General features: G+C 36.4%; 1 protein-coding gene across 3 annotated transcripts in view; it reads left to right on the top strand.

Annotated features, from left to right (window-relative positions):
- Lrba (LPS responsive beige-like anchor protein) overlaps positions 1-14024 on the top strand; it is a 752085-nt gene that overhangs the window by 124756 nt on the left and 613305 nt on the right. For all 3 annotated transcript variants that reach the window (XM_004638688.2, XM_023723655.1, XM_023723656.1), the window contains exons 9-10: positions 12309-12506; positions 12696-12829. In XM_004638688.2, coding sequence (XP_004638745.1) covers positions 12309-12506; positions 12696-12829 — 332 coding nt within the window. The remainder of the gene's footprint in view (positions 1-12308; positions 12507-12695; positions 12830-14024) is intronic.

The following is a 14024-nucleotide window of genomic DNA, read 5'->3' as shown; positions in this document are numbered from 1 at the left end:
ACCACGCCCAGTCTCAATTGCTGCCTCAGCATACCCCAGGGTTAAGGCCAGCATGGCAGGCCTGGGGGTTGAACCCCTGGCTCCTGCGCCTGCCGAGCTATTTGGCCAGCCCTCTTTTTTGTTTCTGATTTTTCTCTTTTCCTGATTTCATTTCAGTGAATTGAGTACTCTGTTTTTTGTCTGTTACTGGTGGTGGCTGCTGTTGCTGTTTCTTCTTCTTCTTCTTCGTCGTTGTCGTCGTCCTCGTCCTCGTCCTCGTCTTCCTCTTCTTCCTTCTTCTCCCTCTGCTACTTCTCTCCTTCTTTCTCTCCATCTTCTCATCCTTATTTTTCTCCTCATCATCCCTTTTCATTCTCCTCTTTTTCCTCCTTCTGCTCCCTCTTATTCTTCTCCTTCTCCTTTTCCTCCTTCTTTTCCTCCTCCCCCTCCTCCTCTTCCTCTTGTTCTTATTCTTGTTCTTCTTCTTCCTCCTCTTCTTCTCCCCCTTCCCCATTACCTCCCCCTCCTCCTCCTTTTCCTTTTCTTCTTCTCCTTCTCCTCTTCTTCTTCCTCCTCCTCCTCTTCTTTCTTTTTTCTTCTTTACTGCTGGTTGAACATAGGGTATTTGTACTGGACAGATCCCTAGCCTTTTTGAGTATATGTGCTGCTGAAGTGAGCACCATATCTTCAGCCTTCTAAAAACAGTGTCTCATTAATTCCCAGGCCAGTTTCATACTTGTGATTCTCTTGCTCCAGCTTCCCAAAGTGCTGGGATTATAGGCATGTCTCACTGCAATCAGCCAGTTATTCTATTTCTTTAACTTATTATAGTGTACCAGCAAGTGATACATCACTTTCCACATATAAAACCTTTCAACATGAGCCTGCACTTTCCACTCCTGACTTATTTTATAGATTAAGGGTTACACTCAGACCATGTCTAAAAAAATAGGACCATCTCATAAATTTTCCTTCTTCTTCTTTTTTTTTTTTTTTTTTTTTTGCAGTAAAGGGGATTGAATTTAGGACCTTGTGCTTGCTAGGCAAGTGCTCCTTCCATTTTTAATAGCTTAAATATTTCTTAATGGAAGTTTACTTTTAATGAATTTCTCAGCTTTAATTGAGAAAGACTTTATTTTGCTTTTCTGCATGAAACCTAGTTTCACTGGTAATAGTATTTTATGCTTTCTTTTTTAATTTTTTTTTCCTTTTTTGGTAATGGTGGGGATTATAGACAGTTTTCCTCTTGTACTTTTTAAAAACATTTTGCTTTTGATGATTTGTTTCATATTTGTTTTATTTTGGGTTTTTATTTTTTAAAGAGAGTACAAATTATAATTAAAAAAATTACAAGTGATATGACATTTCACTTAATAAAGTAATATGTGTTTCAGAGTATTTGTTGTAATAAATACTGGTGTCTTTCAACCAATTGTTTATATGACCAGATATACGCATGTAAAATTGGAAGAAGAAAGAAAATAAGAGAAATATGTAAGAAATTAAGAAGAGAAAAAGTACAAAAAATTGAAAAAAGGAGATGAAACAAATTAAAGCATTAACTGCTTCTTTCCAGAAGCACAAATGCACAGTACAAACCATCCTGCTTATATGCATATATAAATTTCTTTCCCCCACTGCCTCTCCTGTCCTGCTCAACTCAGTAACTCTTTCCCTTTAAATAAGTTCATTCCCTTTTTCCAGTATCTGTTGTACCCTTCAGATTCCATTTTTCTCTTTCAGGTTCTCACACCAGGGAAACAATATGATGTTTGCAAATGAGGGTCAGATTTATTTCACTTAAGAGTATGTTCTCTAGTTGCATCCATTTACCAATGAAAAACTCAAGTTTATCCTGTTTTATAGCTGAATAATATTCCATTATGTAAAAATACCCCATCATCTTTATTGATTCTTCAGTTGATAGGCATCTGGGTTGCTCCCAGGACTTAGCTATGACAAATTGCACTGCTGTAAACATGGGTGCAGTATATAGCTGTGGTATGAGGTTTTCAGTTTTTCTGGAAAAATACCCAGGAAGGGAATACCTGGCTTGAATGGGATCTCCAATCCTAGCTTTTGAAGGAATTTCCACAATGATTTCCATAGTGGTTGTACCAGTCTGCAATCCCTCTAACAGTGTAGTAGAAGGGTTCCTTTTTGTCAACAGCCTCTCCACATTTGTTATTGGTTGACTTCTTGATGTTAGCCATTCTTTCTGGGGTGAGATAGAATCTCAGTGTTGTTTTAATTTGCATTTCTCAAGTGACCGATTTTGTTGAACATTTTTTCATATATTTCCTTGCATTTGTATTTCTTTCTCTGAGAAGTGTATATTCATCTCAGATGTCCATTTTTGGATTGGGTCTTTGAAATTGGGTGGTCTGATTTTTTTTTTTTTTTTTTTTTTTGATACTTTATGTGCTCTAGATAGAAGGCCTTTTTTGGAGGGACAGTTGGCTATAATTTTGTTTTCCCAGTTTGTGGGTTTTCTTTTTGCTCAATTGGAGATTTGCTTTGAAGTGCAGAAACTTTTCAAAAAGATTGGATCCTAGTTGCTGATTCTTTGACGTATTCCCTGTGCAGTTTGGTTTTTGTTCACGAACACTCTGACTACCCTTCTGTCTTTAAGATTTCTACCTACATTTACCTCCAGAAGATACAGTGTTTCTGTTTTAATATTTAAATCTTTGATCCATTTTGACTGTAGCTTTGTGCATGGTGGTAGGCATGGGTCTAATTTTAGCCTTTAGCATGTGGAAAGCCAGTTTTTCCAGCCCCATTTATTAAAGAGGCTGTCTTTCTTCCAGTGAGCCTATTTGGCCCCTTTATCAAAGATAAGGTGGCTGAGTGTGTTTACAGTTTTGTCTACATCTTCTAATCTGTTCCATTGATCCTCAGGTCTGTCTCTATGCCAGTGCCATGCTGATTTTATCACAATGACTTTGTATTATAATTTCAAGTCAGGGATCATGATACTGCCTGTCTTTCCTTTTTTTTTCTCCCCAGGATTGCTTTTGATAGTCTGAGTCTCTTCTAGTTCCAAATGAATTTGAGGAAAGTTTTCTTTAGCTCTGTGAGGTATACTTTTTTTTTTTTTTTTTTTTTTTTTGCGGAACCGGGGATTGAACTCAGGGCCTTGCGCTTGCCAGGGAAGTGCTTATTCCACTGAGCCATCTCCCCAGCCCCTCTGTGAGGTGTACTAATGGCATTTTAATCAGGATTGCATTGAATCTGTATAACAATTTTGGGAGTGTGGCCATTTTCACAACATTGGTTCTTCCCATCCAGGAGCATGGAATATTTTTCCATTTTCTCAAATTCTCTTCAATTTCTTTTTCAGAGTACCATAATTTTCACTGTATAAATCTTTTTCATCCTTTGTGAGATTGATTCCTAAGTATTTCATTTTTTGGATGTTATCATGAAAGGCATGGTTTCCCAGTTTCTCTTTCAATGTGTTCATTGTTTGTGTACAAAAATGACATCAATTTTTGAGTGTTGACTTTGTATCCTCTGCATTGCTGAATTTGTTGATTAAATGTACAAGACTCTTGGTGGAGTTTTTGGGGAACTCAGTATAGAGTATCGCCATGTGCAAATAATAACTTCACTGATTCTCTTCCAATCCTTATTCCTTTTATTTCTCTCTCTTGTCTAATTTCTGTGGCTAATGTTTCCAGAAATATATTGAATAGGCATGGAGATAGTGGTTGTCCTTGTCTTGTTCCTGACTTTAAAGTAAAGGTTTAAGTTTTTGCCCATTTAGTGTGATGTTGGCTGTCGGTTTCTCATAGATGGCTTACATCAGGTTGAGATATAGACCACCTATTCCAATTCTCTGTAGTTTTTTTTTATGATGAATGTGTGCTTGACTTTGTGAAAGTATTGAATCTACTGAGATGGTGATGTGGTTTTTGTTCTTGTTTATATTGATATGGTTATGTTAAACCATCCCTACATTCCTGGAATGCAAAATTCAGAATCTATTGAGATGATGATGATGTGGTTTTTGTTGTTCTGTTGATGTGGTGTATGTTGAACCATCCCTGCATTCCTGGAATGAATCTTAATTGGTCATGATGTGTAATCTTGATGATTTGTTGCATTCTGTTTGCTAGTATTTTATGAGGATTTTTGCATGTATATTCATTTGAGAGATTGGCCTATAGTTCTCTTTTTTAGATGAATCTTTCTCTGGGGTTGGAGTCAGAGTAATACTTGCCTTCAGGAATGAGTTTGGGAGAATTGCTTCGCTTTCAATTTCATGGAAGAGTTTGAGAAAAGTTGGCATTAAATGTTCTCTAAATTTCTTATAGAATTCTGCAATGAATGCACTGGGACCTGGGCTTTTCTTTGTTGGTAGGTTTTATTTTTTAAATTTATTACACCTTCCATTTTGTTTCTCATTATTGGTTAGAGTTTATATATCTTGACTCAGCATTGGTATTTCATATGCATCTAGGAAGCTGTCCATTTCCTCTATGTTTTCCATCCTGTGAGAGTAAATATTTTGGAAGTAGGTATTTGTGATCTTCTGAATTTCTTTAGAGTCTAGTGATTTTGACCTTTTCATTCTTTGTTGCATGAATTTTTTTTTCCTTTTTTTCTTTTGAGTAGGTTTGCTAGGGGTTTATCAAGTTTATTCTTTCAAAGAACCAACTCTTTGATTCATTTATTATTTTTATTGTTTACTTCGTCTCCAATGCATTAATTTCTGTTGTAATCTTTATAATTTCCTGCCTTCTTTGGGCTTTGGGCTTGACTTGCTCTTCTTTTTCCAGCAACTTGAGATACAGCATATGATCATGTATTTGGGCTTGTTCTGTTTTCCTAATGTGAGAATTCACCACTACACGTTTTCCTCTTAAGATAGTTTTCATTGCATCCCATGGGTTTCAGTAAGTTATATCTACATTTTTGTTTGATTGTAAATATTTTTTAATTTCCTGTGTGACCCACTGATTGTTCAGGAGGTAGTTACTTAATTTCCATGTGTTTAAAGTCATGTTGTCTTTTCTTATGTCTATAACTTCCAGTTGTATTGCACTGTGGTCAGATAGCAATGCATGAGATAATTTCTTTTCTTTGCATTGACTTAAGAGTGCTGTATGTGCTAGAATATTGTCTAGTTTGAAGAATGTCTCATGTGCAGCTGAGAAGAATGTATTCTGTTGTGGCTGGATGAAACACTCTGTAAAGGTCTACTAAGTCATTTTCTTCACAAGTTTGGTTTAGTTCTGTTATTTCTTTACTGATTTTTTTAAACCCAGTTTGCCTATCTCTGTATGACAGTGGCATGTAAAAGCCCCCCATTAGTATTGTATTATTGTTCATTTGATTTGTCTTTTGTAGGAGGATGCTCCTACCTTGGGTGCATATATATTTACAGTTGTTATTTCTTCCTCTTGCAGTTTTTCCTTAATAAGTTTGTAGTGACCTTCTTTATCTCTTTGGAAGATTTTTGGTTTCAAGTTGATATTGTCAGCAACCAGGATAGCTATTCATGCTTTTCTCTGATTTCTGTGGAGTGGAGGATTGTTTTTCATCCTTTGAGTTTTAGTTTTTGATTTGCCTTCTGAGTTAGATGTGTTTCTTGCATGCCACATATTGTTGAATTTTACTTCTGCTACTCTGTTTCTTTTGATTGGTGAGTTGAGGCCATTTATATTGATGGTTGTAAGTGACCCGTATTGTCTTGCTTTGTCATGTACTTTCCTGTTATACGTTCTGAACTTTTTCCTTCTTTTTAATCATTTGTTTAGTTTGTTGGTTCCTTTCCTTTGTTTTTGAAGTTGTGATCACGTCTGTTTCTTTCAAGAGTATCTGTCAATACTCTTTGTAGGGTTGTTTTGATGGTCATGAATTTCTTCAGTTGTTCTACATCATGGAACGATCTCATTTCCCCATTGAATTTGATAGGTAGCTTTTCAGGGTACATCAATCTGGGTTGGAAGTTATCCTCTTTCAGGACCTGAACTACTTCACTTCAAGCTCTTTGAGATTTGGTAATTTGTGTTATGAAATCTTGTATGATTCTCATGGGCTTTCCATTGTAGGTGATCTGTTTCTTCTCTCTGGCAGCTTTTAATATTGTATTCTTTTGCTGAATTTCTGAGATCTTGATTATTATGTGCCTAGGTGTAGATTTATTGTATTATGGCTGTGTGGAGTTCTGTATGCCTCACTTATTGTTATGTCAGGTTCTTTTCTCCTGTTTGGAAAGTTTCTTGTAGTACTTCTGCAAATAATCTTTTTATGTCGTTTGTGGGTCTTCTACTGCTTCATTGACATCCATTGTCTGATATTATTTTTCTTTGCATCGCCTTGTAGCTGCTGAATTGTTATTTCCTGCTTCCTTGTTAGTTTTTTTTTTTTTAAATTTTATTTATTTGTGTGTGTGTGTGTGTGTGTGTGTGGCCAGCTCAGCCCACCAAGGGGCGGGGCTGGCTGGCATGTGGTGCTGGGGGATTGAACCGTGATCCCTGTGTTTTGCTAAGCTTGTTCTAAGTAGGTGCTTTAGACCACTGAGCCATCCCACCAGCCCCCCTTGTTAGTTTTAAGAGATCTTTTATTTCATTAGCTGCAACACTGTCTTTAAGGTCTGAAAGTCTATCTTCAATTTCATTCAAGTGGTTTTGCCAGCTTTCAGTAGATTTCTTAATTTCTTGGATATCTGTTTGAATCTATTTCATGCATTCTAATTGTTTCCTGTCCTGTTCATTTAGTGTTTCCATCCTTTTTCTATTCTCTATTTTTCTATGTCTTCTTTAGTTGTGCTGAGCAATTCTTTTATGATTGTTGCCCTTTCTTTTTGGACTTGAGTGATTATTTTTTATCTTATTTTTTCTATGGCCTGATGTATTTCTTTCTTTACTTCAGTTGTTATCATTTCAGAGATTTCAGGTGTGTGATTTCCAAGTTCTTGTATGTTATTGTCTGCTGGATTTTTCTGGGTGGGCTAGAGGAGTGAGATTCCTTTTACTCCTGGATTTTTGCTTTTTTTTTTTTTGCGGAACCAGAGACATTTTTGCACTTTTGAAGCTCCTAGTAATCGCTCAGGCAGGGTCTCACAAGCTGCTCAGAGTCCTCCAGAGTTCTTAAATGGCTACAGGAAAGCTTTGTGCTCATACACACTTTGAGGGCCTTCATATCGCAGCTCTCCTGCATCCCACAGAACATTCAGTCTACCTAAGTTCTTAAAAGTGTCCACCGTCAGCAGCAGAAGTTCCACTTTTGTGCTCTGGGGGCTAAGGAAGGTCAGAGCTTACCACAGTCTGGCATACTGCCCAGAGTTGGTTAAAGTTGTTTAATTGTGCCAGGAGAACAGGAGAACTCAGTGCCTGTGCTCATTCGGCCCATAGATAGCAGCTCTCCTTTGTCCTGTGGGCTACTCAAGGTTTACGTAATTCTTAAATTTTGGACCTGCACTAGCAGAAGCTCCATGTCTGAGCTGTGGGAGCTATGGAAGGTGAGAATTTACCGGAGTCCCAAATGCTACCCAGAGTCCATCAAAATTCTTAAATCTGCACTACATTTCTGACAAGATATGTTATACTTATTCATCCGTCTCTTTTTTTCTGTGAATATGCTTTAAATTTTTGATTTCATCATTGAGTTTTAGAAATTAAATATCACTCATCTCAGGCCCTCTCTTTCTTTCAGTGGTACTTTTTTGTCTGTCAGAAACAGGTAAACACTACTGGTTTTAAGAAACTGCCTCAGGGCTGAGGAGATAGCTTAGTGGTCTAAGCACCTGCCTGGCAAGCACAAGGACCTGGGCTCAATCTTCAGTACTATATACCATGGTAGCCCTGGAACCCTGGATGTGCTGTGTTGGCCATGGAAACAGGGCTTGGTGGTGAATGTATGGAATCTCACGGCTGCTAGGGTGAGATAGGAAGATGACTAGAGTCTGAGCTGTATAACGAGACCCTGCATCAAATAAATAAGTAAATGAAAGATTTAAAAAAAAAAAAAAAAAAAGAAATTGCCTCATGTCAGCAAAATGGTGGGAGGCCATGAAAGGGTTTATAGAACTTGTAATGTGGGAACTCTGGGAGTGTGGTGATTTTATTTTTCTCCTCTGAAGATGGGACTCTGTCCAGTCTGTCAAAGGCTTGGAGCAGTAGTGGTGCTTGAGAAGGGCTTTGGCAGTGTTATGCTCAAAGTGTGCTTTTAGGGGAGTCTATCCTTTTTAAGGGAGTCTATCCTTCCGTTTCTCCCTGGAGCTTTCAGGGAGATCTAATAAACATGTTAGATTAAAGTGGCTGTTTAGGCAGACACGGGGACCGGGTTCAATCCCAGTGTGCCATGTTGGCCCCGTACCCAGAGTGCACTGAGAAGGCGATTGAGATTGGGCATGGTGGTGGGTGCCTGTAATCCCAGCATTTAGGAGGCTGAAAATAGGAGGATCACTACGAGTCTGATGTAGAGTGAGATGTAAATCCTGTACTAAATACATTAAAAAAAAAGAAAATGTTAGATGTCAGAAATGTTGAGTCCGTGTTTCCCAAAATCAAAGAATGTATTCTAAGGAACAGCACAGGTTGAGAGCAGGAATATTTGTTTAGGAAGAGATGTCAGATAGGAATGGAGGATAGGAAAGGAGAACAGGAGGAGCTCGTGAGAGACAAGCAGGATCCCAAATGGGTTTCCCTGGTGGTGGTGGTTGTGGTGTGTGTGTGTGTGTGTGTGTGTGTGTGTATGTTCGCTTAGCCTGCTTCTTGTATCTGGTGTGGTCAAATTTGAGAACTTTTTGCTATTTCTTCAAGTATGTTTTCAATTTGGATTTACCACATTTATTTTGAACATACTGATATAAGCTAACAAGTTACAAAGTCTGTTTTTATTGTTTGAATTTAAGAAAGTTTTTTGTTTTATTTTCAGTGCTATGCCTTCAAGAACACTAATCCTCAAATGTCTTGTGTGCTGTTAATTGTATCAGGCAAATTTAATTTTATATAATTTCCATTTTAATAAGTTTTGTTTTCATTATTTGCAATTTTTTTCAAGTTATTGTTTAAAAAAACCAAAAGAACTTGAAAAACTTGGACATGACTATACTACCTGTTTTGTATTTTTTTTTAATACTTGCTGTTTTTAATGTACTTCTCTTTTTCTTTTTTCAGTATGAGATCTTTTTCAGGGCCTTGTGTACTCTATCATTGAAGCTACATCCTCAGCCTAAAGTGTCTAATAATTTTAATGTGTTATTTTGGGGATTGTTTTTATTTAATTACATTGTCAAGGTTATTTCAGGATTTTTGAATTGTGCATTTATTTTGTATTAGTAAAATGGAATACTTCAGGCCACTAACTTACCAAAGAGAAATGTTTTTTGTTGAACTCACGTTTCAGAGTCTGAAGTTCACCCTCAGATGGCCTCATTAGTTAGGTGAGAACTCTGGATGAGAATGATAGGGTCCTGGGTTGGAGTGAGCTATTATACTCAGCCTGGAAGAAAGGAGAGACAGAGATGGGGAGCGGGGAGAAGGAGGAGACCTACATCCTGAAATCCCTTGGGAGGGCACATTTCCAGAGCCCCAAGGGCCCCCTGGGCCTCCCCTCTGAAAGGTTCACACCACCACCCAACACTCCTACTTTGGGGACTAAGCCATGAATTGACCTTTTGGGGAGAATTGTCTAAATTATGGCATTTCACTTTTGAAGTGGATATTGGCTATTATTGTTTGTACCTTGTCACTGTCTAGATTTTGTTGTCGTCCTTAAAGGATGGCTTTGTTCTGACGGTCAAGGATATATATATATATATATATATATATATATATATATATTTATTTATTTTTTTGAAACTGGGAATTGAACTCAGGCTCTTGTGCTTGCCAGGGAAGCGCTTATTCCACTGAGCCATCTCCCCAGCCTCTTTGTTTTGTTTTTTAAGAAACCTTTTTAAGCGTACTTACAATAGCTTTTAATGTAGATGCTATTTTTACATAAAAGCTTTGTTGACATAGCAGTATACACATGGTGTATTGTGTGAGTGAGCTTTCTCTTACCGTAAGAAATACCCAGGTAATCAGTATATATGAACAGAAAAGTTTATTTTGGCTCACAGTTTTGGAGATTTCAGTTCCTGATCCACTGGCCCCTTGTTTAGGTGTTGTGGGAAAGCAGCTTATTGTGGAAGTAATAGAAGAGACAAAACCTGCTCTTCTCATAATCAGGATGTGGGATAGGAAAATGGAAGCAGAGGGTCTTGTTCTTACTTTCTCTTTAAAGGCTTGACCCAGACAGCTGGAAGACTTCCCACTGGGCCCTACCTCTTTACAACCCCCCTCTACCAGTCAAGCTGGTGATTAAGTATGGGAGATCCAACCCATAGCACATATCATACCATTCACTCATTTAATGTATGTAATCAATTGATCTTTAGTACAGTTGCATAGCTGTGCAACCATCACTCCTTTGTAACTGCATTTTGTTCTCCAGAGGACATCCTGTAGTAGTCCTGTCACTCTTCATTTCCCCTTCTTCCCAATCCCTACAACCACTACCCCACTTTCTGTTTGTATAGATTTCTTTGTTCTGTGTAATTCATATAAATGGAATCATACAATATTGATCCCAGCACTTTTACCCTGAGCTGTGTCCCCAGCCCATGTTTTTTTTAATTTTCAGGCTTAATAAACCACTAAGTTGCCTAGGTTGTGCTCAGACTTGCAGTTCTCCTGCCACAGGCTTTCAGAGTGTTAGTAAGTGCTGTGCTGCTTACTAACTTGACTTTATTCATTTATTATATGTTTGTTAAATTTATCTCTTATTTTAGCATGTGTCAGAATTTGGTCTCTTTTTATTATTATATAATATTGCACTATATGGCTGGACCACATAATGTTTATTGATACATCAACTAATGGATATTAGGTTGTTTTACCTTTTGATAATTATGAGTGATACTTTTATGAACACTTACTTGCATATAAGTTTTTGCATGGATGTGTGTTTTCATTTCTGTTTAGAATGTAATTGCTGAGTCTGGTATCCACAGAGCTCTCAGATCATTTTCACCATCTTAAATTTCCACAATATTGTGTGTGGGTTCCAATTTCTGTATATCCTTTGCAGTACATGTTATTATCATGGTTTTGATTATGCCATCCTATTTAGTATGAAGTAATACCCCATTTTTGTTTTGATTTTCATATTGCTGATGACTAATGATGTTGAGCATTTCTTCATGTGTACATATGCTACTTATGGTCAGTTTTATAAAGTAAACTATCATATTGTTTATCCTGTATTTTTTTAGGTTATTGCATTTTTTTAATTTAGTTTTTTTTTTTTTTTTTGGTGGTATTGGGGATTGAATTCAGGACCCTGTGTTTGCCAGGCAGCCAGTTATTTTACTGAGCTATCTCTCCAGTCCCTAGGTTATTGGATTTTTATTGTTGAATTTTAAAAGTTTCAAAATGATGTTTTAAATGTGTTAAAATATGCATAAAACTTACTATTTTAAACTTCTTTTTGATTGGCACAATTTGGTAGTAGTAGGTACATTCTCAGTATTTGTACAACTATTGTCTAGGACTCTTTGAGTGTACTTACACAAACATCAGACAGCTATGATGTCAGTAGACTATATACTCTTATGAGACCGTTGTCACTTATCCAGTCTGTCACTGATCAAAACATTGTTACATGATGTATGACATAAGAAGGCAGCCTTGACAAAGCTGTTCATAATATTAAACAACATAGGATAGGAGACTTTGGTCATGAATTGAATGGAAGAAAAATAAAACAATAGAAGATAAGGCACATTAGAAGCCATTTAGACTCAACATGCATCCGGGATGGTCCCTGAAGCAGCAGTAGAATACACTTTCTCAGTAGAACTTCCTCCTGGACTGGCAATGTAGGGTACCACAAAGCATGTGTTTATACATTTCAGAAGATTGAAATTATTGCATGTGTCTTTTTTGACCAAAGTGGGATGAAACTAGAAACCACTCTCTAGTCTCTAACCAAAGAAGATCTGGAAGATCTATAAATACATTGAAATTAAACAATATATAATTTAACAACTAATGAGTTAAAACAAAACGCAGCTAATGAAAAAAATATAACATACCAAAACTTACAGGTTTCAGTGAAAATAGAATGAAGAGGGAAATTATTTGTGGCAAAGACTAATATTATAGGGAGGGTTCCTCTTATTTTACACTGGAAGGAAAATTATCAGGGATACATCTTCTAAATTTTCATTTTTAAAATTATCAGATTAAAATTTTTATATCCATTGTGTTTGCATTTAGATTTTCTTGTATGGCCTATTAGTGTAACTGTTCTCTTCTTTATTAACTCAGGGCACATTTAAGTTCAAAGCAGAAAGTGACCTTTTCCTTGCTGAGCATCACAAACTTCTGCTATATGATGGCAAACTCTCGAGTGCCATTGCCTTCACCTACAATCCACGGGCCACAGATGCCCAGCTGTGCCTTGAATCGTCTCCCAAGGACAATCCTTCCATTTTTGTTCATTCACCACATGCACTCATGCTTCAGGTATTGACTGGTCTTTTAAGAATATATCTCATGAAAAGTTTGGATGGATTATAGATATGTATTTGATAGCTTCTACTGAATAAATGGAATATCACAATTTAGTCTTCCTACATTTATCACTGTGCTTTGTTTTTAATTGTTTTGGAAAAGAAATCATTGCCATTTTTCCTGTATTTTGTATTTTCCAAGGATGTAAAGGCAGTTTTAACACATTCCATTCAAAGTGCCATGCATTCAATCGGTGGAGTACAAGTGCTGTTCCCCCTTTTTGCACAGCTAGATTATAGGCAACATTCATCTGAGGAGGTTGACTTGACTGTCTGGTGAGTGCCTTTTGTTTTTAGTTTGATGTGAGAACATTCTCATCATTGATGGGCTACACAATACCTTCTTTGCATTTTATGTTTATAGAATCAAAATGTTTTAAAGAACTATAAATGATGTTACAATATTAATTATATTAGAATTTTATATCAATTATATTAGTATCATTTTTATTTGTCACTACCAAGTATGAAAGCTCTAAAAATATAAATGTTTTAGGATAAAGTAAATGGTGATAATGGAGTTATAAAAATTATGTAATTTTCTAGTGATTAAAATTGACAGAAAAAATTGTGTGCATTAACTGTGTGTGATATGACATTTTCAAGTACATACTCCTTTTGGAATGGGTGAATCTAGGCAAGTGGTCATATACATCTCCTCACAGTTATTTTTGTATGGTGAGAGCATGTAACATCCACTCTGAGTAGTTTCTAGGATGTAATATGTCATCATTAGCTATGTTAACCAACCTATGCAATAGACCATGATCTAACTCCATCTATCCAAGTGTAATTTCATATCCTTTTATTATTAACTGTACTAGTCCACATTTTTATTTTCCCTCATAAGTAAGTATAGTAAATGTGAAGCTGGTAAAGTATTTTAAGTTCTTGCTGGGTGTAGTGGCACACACCTTCAACCTTAGTATCTGGGAGGCTGAAGCAGGAGGATTACTGCTAGTTTGAGGCCAGCCTGGACTATATAGTGAGCTCAAGGCCAACCTAATCTTACAGCAAGATCCAAAAAGCCCAAATCAAACCAAATAAAGCAAAACTAAACACTGAAAACAACTTAAAAAAAAAAAAACAAAAAACCCCAAAACCATACTATGTTCTTGACAGGGTCTTTTTAAAATATATATTTTTATTTTGAATACAGAAAAGGAAAAACAATAAAATGATACACAATTGCAAATCAAGATGATAGGAAATGAACAATAGTTATTATTGTATATTGTTATCTTTAAAGTAGTTACTCAGATTATAAGATATAGGCATGCAAAATTGATCAAACAATATAAGCACTAACTGTTCCTTTCAATGGATCGAAATACTTGGTACAATTATCTTAGCTGTCTAATTAATTAATTAATTTTCCCCTTTCTCCTTTCCATTGTCCCAGTTGTTCTTTCCTTTTGATCAGGTTCTTTTCCTTTCACAATATTTATTGTACCTATTGGATTTTTTTTTT

Source organism: Octodon degus, unplaced genomic scaffold (assembly GCF_000260255.1).
Source record: "Octodon degus isolate 3935 unplaced genomic scaffold, OctDeg1.0 scaffold00101, whole genome shotgun sequence".
In the NCBI taxonomy this organism is placed as follows: domain Eukaryota; kingdom Metazoa; phylum Chordata; class Mammalia; order Rodentia; family Octodontidae; genus Octodon; species Octodon degus.
Note: the sequence above shows the minus strand (reverse complement) of the source record. Positions and strands in the feature narration are given on the sequence as shown.